The sequence below is a fragment of the Malus domestica genome, chromosome 04, assembly GCF_042453785.1.
Source record: "Malus domestica chromosome 04, GDT2T_hap1".
Lineage (NCBI taxonomy): Eukaryota > Viridiplantae > Streptophyta > Magnoliopsida > Rosales > Rosaceae > Malus > Malus domestica.
Window position 1 is genome coordinate 7,253,775 of NC_091664.1, and position 17,335 is coordinate 7,271,109.

Genomic DNA, 17,335 nt, shown 5'->3' on the forward strand with positions numbered 1-17,335 from the left:
TAGCTATGACTTGTATATCTTCTTGTGCCATAATTTGTATAGTGATATGTGTGCATCTTATAATCTATTTATTTCTCTCAATTATATATATATATTTTTTTTTTGGTTGCTATTTTGTTGGTTGATCTCAAATGTCTAACACTATATAATTGCTATTTTATATCATCAGAAGTCAATTGTATTTTGGCTGTTGTCGTTTTCGCTGTTTTATGCCAATTTCCGGCAATTACAATGTTTTCACATACTATACATTACTCAAATGGAATAATGTTAGGTAGATTATATTTTTAGATCAAATTTGTAAGTCATGTGATTTGTCACCAATAGAAAATAACTACGTTAATTAACACTTAAATAATAATTCAATCGTCAATGACCACGTCATATTATTACATAATTAAATAGACGGTGTCCCTATTGTTAGCCAGTTTGGATGATATAGAAAATGTTTAAAACTTTAGATATTATGTTCTTGTTTCAATTACAATAAGCTTTAACAGCCAATCATCCAATGCGCCTTTGCATGACCTTTTTTTTTTTTAACAAATGATATTATTTACACTAAAATGATGGGAGAGTGGGCTAAAAGAGTAGCAATAATGTAATTCAAATTTGTCTTTGACGAGAATTAAACGAACCTAAGACTTCTCACTTACAAATGAAAAGTAATACCAGTAGACCGTAATACTAAGTGGCCCATGACCTATTTATTTATCTTTTCTCATTTTCAAACATAAATTTCATCACGTCCCAAGTTGTTTTTCATTTTTTTATTGTGTAATTTAATGTAGAAATATTTCTTTTATCCAAATACATAAAACTTAAAAACAAATTTTAAAATCTTAGTTCTAATGAATCACGACTTTATTTCATGCACGTTGGACTTATCACATCTTGTTTTCGGTTGACCATTATAATTTGTCCACACAAGAAATCCTTGAAACTTATGTATGCGAATTTGATTTTTACAATGTCAATTTGGCACCACTATCCATTGTTTACTTTTTTATATATTGGAAAAAGATGCTTACAGAACGAGTTCAATAATTCCAACCGTACAAAACATGTACACAGATAGTCCTCTGGTAAGGTATGGAAATTTGACCCTTAGGATTGTCCGCACAATACAAAGAACGAAGAAAGACGTACTTTCGTGATTCAATTTTCCTCTGTTTTTTTTTTTTTTTTTTAATTACTAACGATGAGCATGTTTATTTATTTTGTTTGGGATGGTAAGAACCAAATACCTATTGTAATTAGCCACTAACAATATGGTCTAGTTTTATTTATTCATGTTATAAGTAAGAGGTTTAGATTCAAATCACATTAATGACGAGTTTAATATTTAATTATTATGACAAACTCACTAATATTGTCATGAAGTGCTTAACATCCTTTATCTCAGCATTAGAGGTATGTGTTCGAATCTTGTTTTTATAACTTGTATAAAAATGACGTATTGTAATCGCAAGCATAATAAAAGCACAAAAACCCAAGTAGAGAATCTGAATCCGTTTGATACCCAATAAAGAACAAAAGAAAGTTTCTTCTCCAAAATATAAAACTAACATAACTTGAATAAGGTGATTAGTTTACAATTCTTCAAATAAAAAAATAAAACAAAAAGGAATAACATTCTGTTGGATACTTTCTATGTAACATTTCTAACTTACGTTTTTGTGCCATTGTTGTGCTTATGACCGAAACAAGAATGCCTAGAGGTATGCGGTGCAGCCTAAAATGAGTGCAAAATATGAAGGTTTTTAAACTGAGCTCACATAATAGTATCTGTGCTCAAGCTTGAAAAAAGCTCGAACACGTATGCTCAAGCTCGGCTCAAATGAATTTTTCAAGCTTGAACTTAGCTTTGGCTTGGCTTGGTTGTAAATCAAAGTCGAGTTTTTAATTGAAAGGAATACATCCCAAAATAACTCCAAATAATAAGTTAAATTTTTATGAAATGGTTATCCGTTCAACATCAAATGATAGGAGTTGCTCACGAGTTTTATGAGCCCAACGTATCAATACTTGACCTCTGCTCACTTTTTTAGCAAGCTCAATATTTTGTTCAAATTAAACTTGTTTTGCTGATTACCTACCCCAGCCTGAACGAGGCCAAAACAAGATAATGCAAGTCGAACTCGAACCGTTGTGGCCTGATTTACATAATTAATTTGTATTTAGAAAGTCAATCATCAATCGGATACGGTTTTGGATTATAAACTTAAACGGCAAAAAGGAATTTGGTACGTAAGCATTTGAAAGAATAAGTACTGCCGTAGAGTCCGACGTTTTGTGAGCAAAGAAACGAAAGAAGTACTTGATTGATCATTGATGGACTTTTCAGGACTGCGACCTTTGAATTTTCAATTAATTTTGTTTTACTTATGTCATGGGAAGCCCTCCTGCTGCTATGCAACAATGACCAATCCCTTCACTTTCAGACGTCAGTTTCTCGTATCTTTGGAGAGTACAGTTTTTGCTAAGCTGGATATGCTGCGGCGTTGTTTCAGAAGCTCGCCGTTTTGTCTTCTCCTTCCCAACTCTCTCTCATCTGTCAAAGACTGGCATATAATTCTTACGTCAATGTCGTTTGCATGGCATTGGTAGCTCAGTACATATATTCCAACTTCTTGTAAGTTTTTCAATCGCTCTCTCCAACGGCACAAAAGGTCATCTTCTTCTGGTTTTTGAGGGGTCTTGGTGTTTGGTGATCGCCTTCGAGTATGTTCCCGTGAAACAATTAAGCTGGCTGTTTTAAGTTCTTTCTGAAAGATTTGGTAAATTAATTGGCACTTCAAGATTAAAGCCCTTTATTTGTTTCTTTAACTCGAGAAATGTTCTAATCCAATCTAAATTGCGGGGAGGTGCACACTACTTTAGCCAACTTGTGTTGCCTATTACTTGTTTGAACTATGTTTTCTGTGGGGTTTTAAATTTTTGTTTCTAGTCCGGATCGACTATACTGAACAATTGAATGCCATCACATACTATATCGTTTAATTTCCTTGCCATGCGATATCCAACGGTCTTTGATGACTGATGAGAGTCTGCATGATTTGATATGCAAAAACTACTGGGATTAGTTGCTAATCATTGAAATTTGAAATTTTTCTGTTTATTTGTTTAGATATATATTACTGTTTCTGATACTTAGAAACTCAATAAACAAGAAAATCCACTCAACTAAGCTGGAATTTTCATATTTCCAAACCACAAAGCAGGAATTATAAGATGATTTGAGGAATAAAAATTTGTATCAGATGTGTGTTTTATTTGTTAAATACTTTTTGCATCCTTAAACTTTATTCTTATGACAAACTTCTGAATCCACAGATTGTCTATCTTTGCGTTCTCGGTGGGGGACAAGACAATTGAGCAGCAATGGATGCCCTTGAGACTATTTTGAAGGAAGCTGTTGATCTGGTACATGTTCTTGATGTATTTACTTTTCGGTGTTAAACCAGGAAAACCTAAATTTTTATGATAATTATAAAGTTCTTATAAAACTTGTCTGCAAGAGGATTTTACCTGTTATATTAGAGGGTTTTGAGTATTTTGGCAGTTTTATAAATCTTTAATATTCTGGCAGGAGAACATACCCGTTGAGGAAGTCTTCGAAAATTTGAAATGTACAGCTGAGGGTCTCAGTACTGACGAGGTACAAAAGCGGTTGGAGATGTTTGGCTACAACAAACTTGAAGAGAAAAAGGTTTCAAATAATTTGTTTAGGCTTGTGCTTTTTCTTGTATTGTAATTAATTTTCTATAGATAGTTTCTTAAGAAGAATTTATTTTAGTAAGCTTTCACCTTCTTGCATTGTAACTCTGTCTTTCAAATTGCAGGAGAGCAAACTACTCAAATTTCTGGGATTTATGTGGAACCCTTTGTCTTGGGTTATGGAAGCAGCTGCGTTAATGTCCATATGTCTTGCGCACGGAGGCGTAAGTTCCTAGTAGTTCATTTTACCATTGAGACTGGAGACTAGATTTCTGAACTGATTTTTGTAAACTTTATTCTTTCAGGGACTGGGTATGGATTATCACGATTTCGTGGGTATCATTATATTACTCATAGTTAATTCAACTATAAGTTTTATAGAGGAAAACAATGCTGGTAATGCAGCTCAAGCCCTTATGGCAAGACTGGCTCCAAAGGCGAAGGTTACCCTCATTTTTATATACCAGTTACTTTTTCTTTCTGCGCTGAACGTTTCATTTGTTATGTTGCTTTCTATCATGTTGGTAGTTAACAAAATCTGAACAGGTTTTACGAGATGGAAAATGGAGTGAGGAAGATGCTTCTGTGCTGGTTCCTGGAGACATTATCAGTATCAAATTGGGTGATATTATTCCTGCTGATGCTCGTTTGCTCGAAGGAGATGCTTTAAAAATTGATCAGGTAGCTAAGTCATATTGCTGTGTAATAAATCATTTCCAGACAATTTCGGACTTTCTGTTAACCGGTTTCCTTGTTTTCAGTCCGCTCTTACAGGAGAGTCACTTCCAGTAACTAAGAATGCCGGTGATGGTGTATACTCTGGTTCAACATGTAAACAAGGTGAACTTGAAGCGGTTGTCATTGCAACTGGAGTACATACCTTCTTCGGAAAAGCTGCCCATCTTGTTGAAAACACAACTCATGTTGGGCACTTTCAGCAGGTAGTATTTTTGGATAGTGCTATGCACACACCAATATTTACGTCCCACACACCTTCGTCAATTTTTCGGTATTGATTTTCAAGTCATTCAATCCGACGGCCGAAAATTGAGAGGGGTGTGTGAGAAGTAAAAATGGGTGTGTGGATAGCACTACCAATATGTTTTACGGCCCTTTTCACGTTAATAGAGTGAGTTCACGTTCATGTTGCTAAAATGTCAAGCCAATAGACATGTTTCGTATGAGATGAGACACTCATGAACATAAAACTGAGCAGCATTAAAACTATGAATTTGTTGCTTGAATGTAAGAGACAGTGAAATCTACCTATGCTAGAGTGTTTTGTCTTGAGCACAAGAACTTTTTACTTGTTGCACATCTCTAAAGTACCATTTGGACTGATTGTTTCAGGTCTTAACATCTATTGGAAACTTTTGCATTTGTTCAATAGCCACTGGACTTGTGATTGAGCTCATTGTCTTCATTTGTCAAAAAAGAGGTTATCGTCCTTCGGTAGACAACCTTCTTGTTCTACTTATCGGTGGCATCCCAATTGCTATGCCAACAGTTCTGTCTGTCACCATGGCCATCGGTTCTCATCGGTTAGCTCAGCAGGTTCAACGAAAACCATGAAATTTTCCGTACTTAATTAGACCATCTATCTCTTCAGTTTGGAAATCAAATTAACTTGTTTGAGTTCATTTCAGGGTGCAATTACCAAGAGAATGACAGCTATTGAAGAAATGGCTGGGATGGATGTGCTCTGCAGTGATAAAACTGGAACTTTAACTCTCAACAAACTAACAGTGGACAAGAATTTGATAGAGGTGATAATCTTGATCCTGTCGTAAGGTTAAAAAGCAACTTCTTGGTTACAGAGAAAATCTGAACCCTAGTACTCGATTATACTGACATTGATTTGATGAGCACCTCCATTTGCAGGTCTTCGCCAAAGGTGTTGAAAAGGACACGGTTGTATTGATGGCTGCAAGGGCTTCAAGATTGGAAAATCAAGATGCTATTGATGCAGCAATTGTTGCCATGCTAGCTGATCCTAAGGAGGTAGTAGACTATATGAGACAAAACATTTATGCAGCTGTTGGGGTCCTAAATTGAAACTTTTCGAGAAAAATAGGACCTGATTAAGCTTTTCAAATTTCAATTTAGTATACCACACAATTCCAATATCAGTGCTAATGTTGTACATAAGAAGTGCATAATTACAGTATCATATTACCCCAGGAAAAGAATGATGTTTCTCTGTAAAAATAGATATAGCACATCGCCTAATTTGGAAAGCTGTTAAATTTGAAATTTTTCGAGAAATTGGACATTTTTGTTCTCTACAGTTTTCAAACATTGCATATGCATTAATTTGTTTTGTTAACTAAAGCTTCCATGAGCTGAGTTTCTCTTTTATCCATTTGTAAGGCTCGAGCGGGGATTACAGAAGTTCACTTCCTTCCATTCAATCCAACTGATAAGAGGACAGCACTTACATACATAGACACAACCGGTAACATGCACAGAGTGAGCAAAGGTGCACCAGAGCAGGTACTTAATCTAACAATTTTAAATCTATGTTTCGTAGTCCTTCACATTTAAAAATGGCCTGAGTTTCAAAAACATTTTTTTTTCTGTGAAATTTGTAGATACTCAATTTGGCAAGCAACAAATCAGAAATTGAAAAAAGGGTACATACAGTAATTGAAAAATTCGCAGAGCGTGGACTTCGATCCCTTGCTGTTGCACGGCAGGTAATTAACGAGATTTTAACAACCACTCCTAGATGTATGCTTTTCTGAAGCATTATGGCTCACAAGAGATATAATTTACAGGAAGTTCCTGCTGGTACGAAAGACAGTCCCGGTGGACCTTGGGAGTTTGTCGGTCTTCTCCCCCTGTTTGATCCACCACGTCATGACAGCGCTGAAACTATTAGAAGAGCTCTAGATTTGGGTGTGAGTGTTAAAATGATCACGGGTGATCAACTGGCAATTGGAAAAGAAACTGGGAGACGACTTGGGATGGGCACAAACATGTATCCATCATCGGCGTTGCTTGGTGAAAATAAGAATAGCATAGATGGAACTCTAGTAATTGATGAACTCATTGAGAATGCTGATGGTTTTGCTGGTGTATTTCCTGGTAATCCTGTTTGTTACAGCTTGCAACTTTTGCTAGTCAATTTTGCACTGCTTCTGTCTGATTTGATTCTTCATTGCAGAACATAAATATGAGATCGTTCAGCGATTACAAGGTAAGAAGCACATAGTCGGAATGACAGGTGATGGAGTCAATGATGCACCAGCATTGAAGAAAGCAGACATAGGAATTGCTGTCGCCGATGCCACAGATGCAGCCCGTGGTGCATCTGATATAGTACTGACAGAACCTGGTTTGAGTGTGATTATCAGTGCTGTTTTGACAAGCCGTGCAATCTTTCAAAGAATGAAGAATTACACAGTAAGGCGATCCTCTCCTCTTAATTCCTTTTGGAACTGAACCTGTAAGTGCGCCTGCTGCTAAATTTTGGGGGTTGTTTTCCGTAACTGTGTTGGTTTTGTTTTCCTTTTTCAGATATACGCAGTATCTATAACAATACGTATTGTGGTAAGTAGCCCTCAATCTCTTTGATAAATAGATTACTTGACATCTAAGGATGCTGTAATGTGAGTTCTCATTTCTTACTGGGTTTGTTTTACAGCTCGGTTTCTTGTTGCTTGCGGTATTCTGGAAATTTGATTTCCCTCCTTTTATGGTCCTAATCATTGCCATTCTTAATGATGGTAAGCATTACTAACCTTTTACGTTCTACCATGTGTTGCGCTAGTCTGTAATATGGTTTCTTGAGTGTGAATTCTCAGTTTCCTACTCATTTTTCATTTATTTTCCTTCTTGTTTCCGAAAATATTTCTGAAATTTGAGCCATTTACCAGGTACTATTATGACGATATCCAAGGACAGGGTTAAGCCATCTCCAGTTCCTGACAGTTGGAAGCTGAGTGAAATCTTTGCAACCGGGATTGTGTTAGGCAGTTATCTTGCCGTTACCACAGTTATATTCTTCTCGATCATTTACGATACTAAATTTTTTCCGGTAATTGTTTCTTATCTTAATTATGTGTTACTTCGTTCTGTTCTTCTTTTGGCATAGATGAAATTGTTCTCACATTTTGTACTCGATTACAATGATCAAGTTTTCACCTTCTCTCGTTCTCTCTCGCAGAAAAAATTCGGTGTAGAAGATATCTTCAATGAGAATCTCTATTATACCAACGGGACCCTCATTCCGGGAATGAATGCCAAGCTATCATCTGCTCTGTACCTTCAAGTTAGCACCATCAGCCAGGCTCTAATTTTTGTCACTCGCTCCCGAGGATGGTCATTCCTGGAAGTACCTGGTCTGCTTCTGCTTAGTGCTTTCGTAATTGCTCAACTGGTAAGTGGTTTCATGCTGTTTCAATCAAATAGCATTCAATTTTGTTTTCATATTCATCAAAATCAGCACATAGGAAGACGTTTATATACATAGTTATGCTCAGAAACTTTAGTCTTTAATTAAACTAACATGTAATTCATATTTGACAATTAAAAATTTTGCATCCTTGCAGATTGCTACATTAATATCTGCTTTAGTAACATGGAAAATTGCTAGAATTCAAGCAATCGGCTGGAAATGGTGTGGTGTCGTATGGATATACAACATTCTAATCTACATGCTACTTGATCCTGTCAAGATTTTCGTTCGATATGCACTCAGCGGGAGGGCTTGGAGTTTGGTATTGAACAAAAGAGTGAGTGAATATGAACCTTCCTTCTCTTAACAATTTTGAACTTCAAAACATTTTTTATTACACATTCTAACAGCATTGCAATGTACATGTGTATAATTTTGTAGACGGCTTTCAACACCCAAAAGGACTTCGGTAAAGAGTTCCGTGAGGCTGCATGGGCGGCAGAACAGCGGACGGTCCATGGCCTCCCATCTATGGAGGCAAAGAACATTCCTGAGAGGCACACATTCAGGGATGTTAGCATCATGGCTGAAGAAGCCAGGAGACGTGCAGAGATTGCAAGGTTGGTTTTCTTTCTTAAGTTGGACATTGATCACAAAGCAATTGTATTCAAGTTTCCGAAGAAAACGATAACATAAGTACTATTCTCTTGCCAGACATATACTTACAGACCGTGATTATGTACAATATATTACTAGCGATCCAGATTCTCAATTTGACAAGATAAGATTGTTTGGCAAGAGAGCATTTCTGAAATAATTCTTTACGATGTGTTTTGGCAGTGTTGTGTGTTGCCTAACTTTAATTTTTGGTGTTTCCTATCGATGCAGACTAAGGGAGCTTCACACTCTGAAGGGGAAGGTCGAGTCCTTTGCAAAGCTAAGGGGTTTAGACATCGAAACGAACCCAAATTACACTATCTAAGTCATTTTCTAGTGTAATTCTGGCTACCCTATTTTCCTTCAAACTGTTACTACCTTGATATTTTGTCCCCTTTTGTTTTGTTTCCTTTCCTGTATTCTTAATTATCTTTTTACTTGTGTTGTATGGATTTGATGGACAGAAAGCTCTTACATGAAAAGAACATACATCAATAAAAGTTTTTAAGTCATGGCTCTTAAATCAGCTCAATTCCATACTCTTGGTTTCCGGAAACACTTGTATGTATGTACTGACTGTATTGTTAACCGCCTCTTTAATATATGTAGTCAGTAAATGTGAAACAAATAGAAAAACTCATAAAATTGATTATAGTGTGCATGAGGGAGTTGAATATGGAAAAATTATTGAGTAAATATATACATATATATATATATATATATAAATTTAACAAATGACAAACAATTTACATTAATAATTTATGCGGTTTCTCTTCGAAATTCCATACAACAACAACAACAAAGCCTTTTCCCACTAAGTGGGGTCGGCTATATGAATCCTAGAACGCCATTGCGCTCGGTTTTGTGTCATGTCCTCCGTTAGATTCAAGTACTCTAAGTCTTTTCTTAGGGTCTCTTCCAAAGTTTTCCTAGGTCTTCCTCTACCCCTTCGGCCCTGAACCTCTGTCCCGTGGTCACATTTTCGAACCGGAGCGTCAGTAGGCCTTCTTTGCACATGTCCAAACCACCGTAACCGATTTTCTCTCCTCTTTCCTTCAATTTCGGCTACTCCTACTTTACCTCGGATATCCTCATTCCTAATCTTATCCTTTCTCGTGTGCCCACACATCTAACGAAGCATCCTCATCTCCACTACATATACGTGTTGATGCTTCACCGCCCAACATTCTATGTCATACAGCATTGCCGGCCTTATTGCCATCCTATAAAATTTTCCCTTGAGCTTCAGTGGCCTACGACGGTCACACAACACGCCGGATGCACTCTTCCACTTCATCCATCCAGCTTGTATTGTATTCTATGGGTGAGATCTCCATCAAATTCTCCGTTCTTTTGCAAGATAGATCCTAGGTAGCGAAAACGGTTGCTCTTTGGTATTTCCTGATCTCCGATCCTCACCCCTAACTTATTTTGGCCTCCGTTTGCACTGAACTTGCACTCCATATATTCTGTCTTTGATCGGCTTAGGCGAGGACCTTTAGATTCCAACACTTCTCTCCAAAGGTTAAGCTTCGCGTTTACCCCTTCCTGCGTTTCATCTATCAACACTATATCGTTTGCGAAAAGCATACACCAAAGAATATCATCTTAAATATTAAGTTTGTGATCTTCGCTAGATTGCTCCGGTCATTAGTGTGGATAAGTATGTAAATGGATAGAGACAGGAAGCAAACACCAAATGTACGTGGTTCACCCAGATTAGCTACGTCCACGGAGTAAAGGAGTTCTCATTAATTGTGAAGGGTTTACACAGTATATAGGTTCAAGCTCTCCTTTAGTGAGTACAAATGAATGATTTAGTACAAATGACATTAGGAAATATTGTGGAAGAATGATCTTGTAATCACAAAACTTTTAAGTACCGAAGTGTGGTATCGTCTTCACTTGCCTTATCTGTCTCATAGGTAGATGTGGCATCTTCTTTGGAAGTACTCTTCCTCCCTCCAGGGGTGGTATCTTTAACTAGTGGAGATGCACAAGGTAATGTATCAATTTCACTTGACGCTTACTTGTAGTTTCAGGCTTGGTCAAGTGCGATACAAACCATGTAGTAAGAGTCCCCCAAGTCGCCAAGCTAGGGGATCTGCTGAAAGAGGTGACAGACAAGATAAGCAATCAGAGTTCCAAGCAATCAGTCCCAGATCAGAAGTTTGATTTCGAGTTCCGGCTGATTGTTATCCTTCTCCTTATCTTGCAGGTAGCATGAAGGATAAAGAGAAGAAAAGGAGAAAATGTGATATGAGATACTTTTGCTTTTGAAGAAGTAACTTTCCACAGGCTTATTCTTGAACTGGGCTGAAGGGTTTTCTTGTTTCCGCCAGAGTATAAGGCCGACTGAAGAATTTGAGGGTCAAAACAAGTCCATCAAATCTAGAGTACGTTCGACCCTGCTGATATGGGATACTTTTGCTGTTGACAAAGTAGTGGATGTATCGGCACGTGTTCTGTTGCGCTTGTCTCCACATACCTCCTTGTATCCTTCTCACTTGCCCTATTTGTTCCTCAGGCAGATGTGGTATCTTCTCGGGAAGCATAAAATGTTGAAGATGAGTACTCGAGAGCAATGGGGTTCCAGGCAGTCAGTTCCGGACTGGAAGCTTGATTCCAAGTGCTGACTGATTGCTCTCTTTCTCCTTGTCTTGCAGGTAAGAACAAGGTCAAAGGAAAAGACAGGGAAAAAGCATGATATGGGATACTCTTGCTTTTAACCCTGATGATATGAGATATTCTTGCTCTAGTGTAGCTTGTTTGTAGAGGTATTCTCGGGGGGAAAGAAAGCTGAGTATTTCGAGAGGCTTCGTTGGGAGTGCCCTCTCAGATATGAGGAAGGGTTGAGCATTTTTGCAGGTCTGCCTGTCCGTTGAGGATGAAGGTCGACATCTATAGGAGTCTCCCTAACAAGGAGTAATACTATTCTTTTACCCTGCTTGGTCATAGCACGATAGTGGGAGCTGCCAGCTTCACGTGTTTTAACTCTGTCAGAGCACTTTGAAAAAGTGGTCTGTGGTATTTGGAAAGCTGATGTTACGTGTGAAGATTACAGACAAGCTTTATCCAAGGAGATCTGGCTCTCAAAGTTGAGAAAGTGGTGTGAGGATTACATACAAGCTTTATCTAAGGGGCTCTCGAAGTTGAGAAAGCGGTGCCTCTTCGGTTTTCGAACAAGCAATCCTGTCGGGGATCTGTCTCTCGAGATTTGGAGAACGGTGCCTCTTCGATTTTTTAGAAAGCGATCATGCTAGGAGTCTGGCTCTCGAGATTCAGAGAGCGGTGTCTCGTCGCTTTTTGAGAAAGTAATCATGTTGGGAGTCTGGCTCTCGAGATTCGGAGGACGGTGCCTCTTCGATCTTGAAGCAAGCAATCTTGTTGGGAGTGTGTTCTCGAATGTGAGTAAAGGTTAGGCCTGTTTGCTAGTCTACCTTGCCACGGAGCACAGAGGTTGACCCACAGGGACTTTCCAATTATCCAGCAATGGTCATGTTCCTTTACCCTTGTGGGTAATAATATGGTAGCTAGACCTTCAAAATTTATGTGTCTAAACTTTGTTAGTGTTGTTTCTTTGCTATTCTTTTACCCTTCTTAGTCATAGCGATGTAATGGCAGCTGCAAGTTTCACGTGTCTAAACTTTGTCAGAGATTTTTGGCAAAGTTATCCGTGGTACCCGTGAGCTGATGTTGCGTGTGGAAAGTGAATGATTGAACAGTAACATTCACGTGCTTTCTACTTCACTAGAAATCTTCGACAGAATGCCCGTAATTTCCGCAAAGTTGAGTGTGCATGTGACAAATGCTGACAAGGCTGAAAAAGCAGGTGCCTCTTTGATTTCTGAGATCGGACCTCGTGATCTCTGAGCAGCCCAGCTTTTGAGAAAGCAAGCGCCTCTTCGATTTCTGCAATCGACCTTCGTGGTCTTTGAGCAGCCCAGCTTTTGAGAAAGCAAACGCCTCTTCGATTCCTGAGATCGGCCCTCGTGGTTTCTGAGCAGCCCAGCTTTTGAGAAAGCAAACGCCTTTTCGATTTTTGAGCAGGCGCCTCTTCGATTTCTGAAGCTCCATCGAGTGCGGATTTTAATAGAGGCTGGTATTAAGTTCCAAAGCACACTTGAATCTCCACCAGTAAAAGCTCCCTTCGTGCATTTCTAAGATCTTGAAAATGTCTGGCCCCTCCGACCGTCGTTTTGACTTGAACCTTGTTGAAGAGGCAGCCACGCCTTCTCCAGACAACATATGGCACCCATCCTTCTTATCCCCTACTGGTCCTCTTACCGTTGGGGATTCCGTGATGAAGAATGATATGACCACTGCAGTGGTGGCCAGGAACCTTCTCACTCCCAAAGATAACAGAATACTTTCCAAACGGTCTGATGAGTTGGCTGTTAAGGATTCTCTGGCTCTCAGTGTTCAGTGTGCAGGTTCTGTGTCTAATATGGCCCAACGCCTATTTGCTCGAACCCGCTGGTAGGAATTATAACGCACCACAAAGTAGCACACAAATATCCTATTAATTTTCCTTATTAACACTAAAATTTGTCGATTGTAGCATATGAAAATAAGGGTCTTTCCCGCAGAAGATTGCTTTATCCAAATACTTAAAATGTCACAAAAACAGGGTGGCTGTCTCCACTGACCAGCCACCGAACAATAATTATTAAACTAACTTACACTTATCCAAATGCAACGAAATTTTATACACAAAAACTAGACACACCAAGCTATGCTCACACAAATTTTTGGGATTTTCGGAGTTGATTAGCTATTTAAATTAAATCGGACAAAACAGGACCTCAACAAGTTTTAAATAATACCAATAGATTTTAATTCACAAGTTAAGAAAATGAGTTAGGGGAAATGCTATCCACCACCAAATAATCATGCAAACATGTTATGTTTCATTCAAATTCCTTTTATTTCCGGATGAAGATGCTCAAGTTGGCTCAATGTTAGAACACAACCTATTACTCTTTCTTACGTAGTATGTTAAGAGAATGGCGTTTTCAACTTAACTTAGTCCCTAACATGCAATCTAGAATGGCGTGTTCATAGATTTAACAAGTAGAAATCATTAAGAATAAAAAGAGTTTGAGTCATCACAAGGCATCGTAAGTACTGGCGTTGTCTTACTTATCCTAGAAATCGGTTCACATGTTAACCATAATTAACAAGTGCTACTCTAGAACATATGTAGGCCCTCATTCAACAAGGGCAGGTAAACATAAATTCATAGCATTAAAATCCTAGATATGCTCACTATGTATGCATCCATAGAAACACATAAAGAATTTATCAATGACATAAGTAGTGAAACAATTTTCATCTTTTCATAAAAGTCATTCAAACAAAATATCACAACAAACTTACAATCATATTCGGGACTTCAAAACAGCCCCTAAATACTAAAAATTAGTTACACATTATTCTCAAATTAAACCAAAAGTAAAACATGGGTTTGAGAAGATAAAACCAAGAAATATAGAGTGAAGCCTCTGCTCTCTGCCGTGTTTTTTTTTGCACAGTTTTCTGTGTTTCTCTGTGCTCTGCTGCCAGCCGTCAGTCTCTCTTTGCGCACCCTGCGCCTGCTGTCCTCTCTTCTCTGCGTCTGCTGCGTGTCTGCTTGTTTCTGCTTCTGTGTCGTGTGCTTCTTGCGCACTGGCTCTTTCCTCCTTTCCTTTTCGCCTCGCCCCTCTGTCCCCGTGTCTATATCCTTTTCTGCTCCTGTCCTCCCTCTTTTATTTTCTGTTACTCTTTCCTCTCTCTCTTCTTTCCCCCCGCGTCAGTCCTCCACTTCTTTTTTTTATTTCCTTTCTTTATTCTTCCCTTTAGTCTTTCTTTATTCTTTTCTGTTTTTCATCTCGTCAGTCTCCCACTATTTTATTTTCTTTTCTTATTTTATTTCTTTTTTTTATTATTTTCTTTTCTTTCTTTCTTTTTCTCCACCAGTCCGTGTCTCTCCCTGCTCTCATTCTTTTATTCTGTCAGTGTCTCCCCCACTCACTTTGTTTTCTGCTCAGTGTTTCCTTTCCGTCCCATTTATTTTCTGTTGCTCTTATTTTTTCTTGAAATTGATCCTAAAACAAATTTAACTGCACATTAACACAAGGTAAGGTAAAATGCCACAATTTTAACACAAAAACATCACAAAGACTTTAGAAATGGATGGTATAAATGCATGAAATATATGATTGATCAAATACCCCCAAACTTACATTTTTGCTAGTCCTCTAGCAAAACAAAACACAAAACAAAACCACTCAACTAAGACTAGATTCAACAACTTAGTAGACAACTTCTCAATTTTGATTTCAGAGATAAGTGCTAATCATGAAACAAACAACCAAGAAGTAAGTAACAAGAGCTCAAAACATCATCCAATAGTTAACCAAATTTCCTTCAAACAAAACGTTGAAAAGCCATGTGTGAGCTAGCCATGTCAATGCAATTCCAAGCTCCTTTAAATCATCATATGCAAACACGTGAGTTTCTCACACGACATACGCTCATTCACTCATAAGTTTTGGTTAATGTGTTTCACTCAAGTGATCTCATTGTACATGCCGCCATATGCTTGCTTGTCCACCTAACTCGCTTATCAATATTTAAGTAATACCTTGGATCAATAGGACTTTATTACGGTTGTAATGGGGCTAAAGGTGGTAGGCTAATGAAAGAAAGGATATGGAAATCAAAAATTTTGAGAAAGTACACTTTGGTAGTTTTCCAACACCTCAATATCACACCACCTCAAATTGAAAGCAAAATAATAAACTTCGAACACCTGTTACTCCCCAAATTCAACTTCAAAAGGAAATTTATACTATGCAGACACAATTTCAACAAATCAACACTCTCCAATTTTCTTATATTTCGTTTTTTTTTTTTTTTTTAATTGAAAGAATTTTCTACAAAAGCTACATCACCCATCAAATTCACATTTCATTGTAATACACATGCTCCATCCATCTTTCTACATAAATGAAACCCCCAAAAGCACAACCCATGTAATACTTTCTCAAAACAATAAGGAATCGATTTTTGTGTATGGGTTCAACTCCAATATTGAAGCAAGGTAAAGAGATGTGGCTAACAAAGAAATGGCTTAGTTAAAGGCTCAATGGGCTACTACAGATAAACATAGCATATAAGGTAGGCATGAAAGGCTCAAACGATCCAAAGATGGCCTATATCACTTCCAAGTTATTACATGAATTGATTAATGAATCGAGTAGTATAAAGCAAGTTCTAGAGATACATGTACAGTGAGATCACACGCACAAGAAGGAATGAGATTGATGCATAATGGTTCAATCATGTATAGGCTCAAAAACTCACAAGGTTTACATAATCTCACATGATTCACATATGAAACGCTAAATCATGCTCAAGTTTCACATTGACAAGACTAGGCACATTTATTTTTCAACTTGACTTCTGGAAATCACAGTTAACACAAAGACAACGAAAAGAACTTAGACTTCTTGAAAGTAAGAAGGAAATTAAGATCAAATCTCATCATTGAATTGAGAAGTAGCTACAAACAACAATAAAAATGCAAAAAAAATAAAAATTTATTTATTTTTTAATAGAGAAATAAACTAACGAAATATATTTCCACCCCCAAACTTAATTATAGCATTGTCCCCAATGATAATGAAAGGAATTTTTGAACAATAAGACATAAAAATGGAAGGAAAGAAATATAAAATGAAATAAAGACATAAAGAAAAGGAAAGAACACACCAATTTGTGTAGGCGAATCTCGGAGTCTGATTTGAAACCAAGGAACTTTGAATTGTGCAGTCTGCATTCTTCTCTTCTTGTTTCTTCTGCAAGGCGGGCAGGCACGAGGTAGAGGTATTGGTCTGTTTCTTTCTTCAATCTTTCCAAGTGCCCACCTCTTGCTTTCTTTCTCCTTGTCCCTAGCTGAATTGTCTCCACATGCTTCGAGGTATCATTTTCACTTCCCTTATCTGTCCCCCAGGCAGATGTGGTAGACGAAGAGAAAGCACAAGATGATGAAGATGAGTACTCGAGAGTAAGGCTAGGTAAGCAATCAGGAAGAGGTTCCAGGCAGTTGGCTCCAGATCGGAAGATTAATACCAAGTGCTGGCTGATTGCTCTCTTTCTCCTTGTCGTAAAACAAAGACAAGGAGAAGGACAGGGAGAAAGCATGATATGAGATACTCTTGCTTTCAACCTTCATGATATGAAATACTTTTGCTTTGGATGGGTTGATTGCAGAGGTACCCCAAGGAATAAGGAACACGGAGTGACTCGAGAGGGTTTGTTGGAAAGGCATTCTCGAAGATGATGGAATGTTATGTATGTCTTCCTTGCCATGGAGGGTGAAGGTCGACATTTATAGGAAATAATAACCAGTACTGTTCTTTTACTCTTGTCGGCAACCATTAGATGATGGAACAGTAAACTTCACGTGTTTTCTACTTTACCAGAGATCATCGACAGATTGTCCGTAATTTCCGCAAAGCAGACTCTGCATGTGACAGATGTTGACACGTCTGGATAAAGCAGATTCCTCTCCGA

General features: G+C 37.9%; 1 protein-coding gene across 1 annotated transcript; it reads left to right on the forward strand.

The window, feature by feature from the left end:
• Positions 1–3,335: 3,335 nt before the first annotated feature.
• Positions 3,336–9,299, forward strand: LOC103432979 (ATPase 11, plasma membrane-type-like). Its single transcript, XM_070820319.1, has 20 exons — positions 3,336–3,426; positions 3,593–3,712; positions 3,846–3,944; positions 4,026–4,163; positions 4,267–4,401; positions 4,482–4,661; positions 5,071–5,274; positions 5,367–5,486; positions 5,602–5,721; positions 6,091–6,213; positions 6,312–6,416; positions 6,498–6,807; positions 6,887–7,125; positions 7,240–7,272; positions 7,367–7,448; positions 7,599–7,759; positions 7,889–8,101; positions 8,274–8,456; positions 8,561–8,739; positions 9,008–9,299. The coding sequence occupies exons 1-20, from the start codon at positions 3,385–3,387 to the stop codon at positions 9,099–9,101; spliced, it is 2,880 nt and encodes a 959-aa protein (XP_070676420.1). The 5' UTR covers positions 3,336–3,384; the 3' UTR covers positions 9,102–9,299.
• The last annotated feature ends 8,036 nt before the right edge of the window (positions 9,300–17,335 follow it).

Excerpts from the sequence above, each read along its gene's own strand:
- LOC103432979 (XM_070820319.1), top strand. The coding sequence starts at position 3,385 with ATGGATGCCCTTGAGACTATTTTGAAGGAAGCTGTTGATCTG. Across the intron at positions 4,164-4,266 it reads GACTGGCTCCAAAGGCGAAG|GTTTTACGAGATGGAAAATG; the intron begins GTTACCCTCATT and ends AAATCTGAACAG. Across the intron at positions 5,722-6,090 it reads TGCTAGCTGATCCTAAGGAG|GCTCGAGCGGGGATTACAGA; the intron begins GTAGTAGACTAT and ends TCCATTTGTAAG.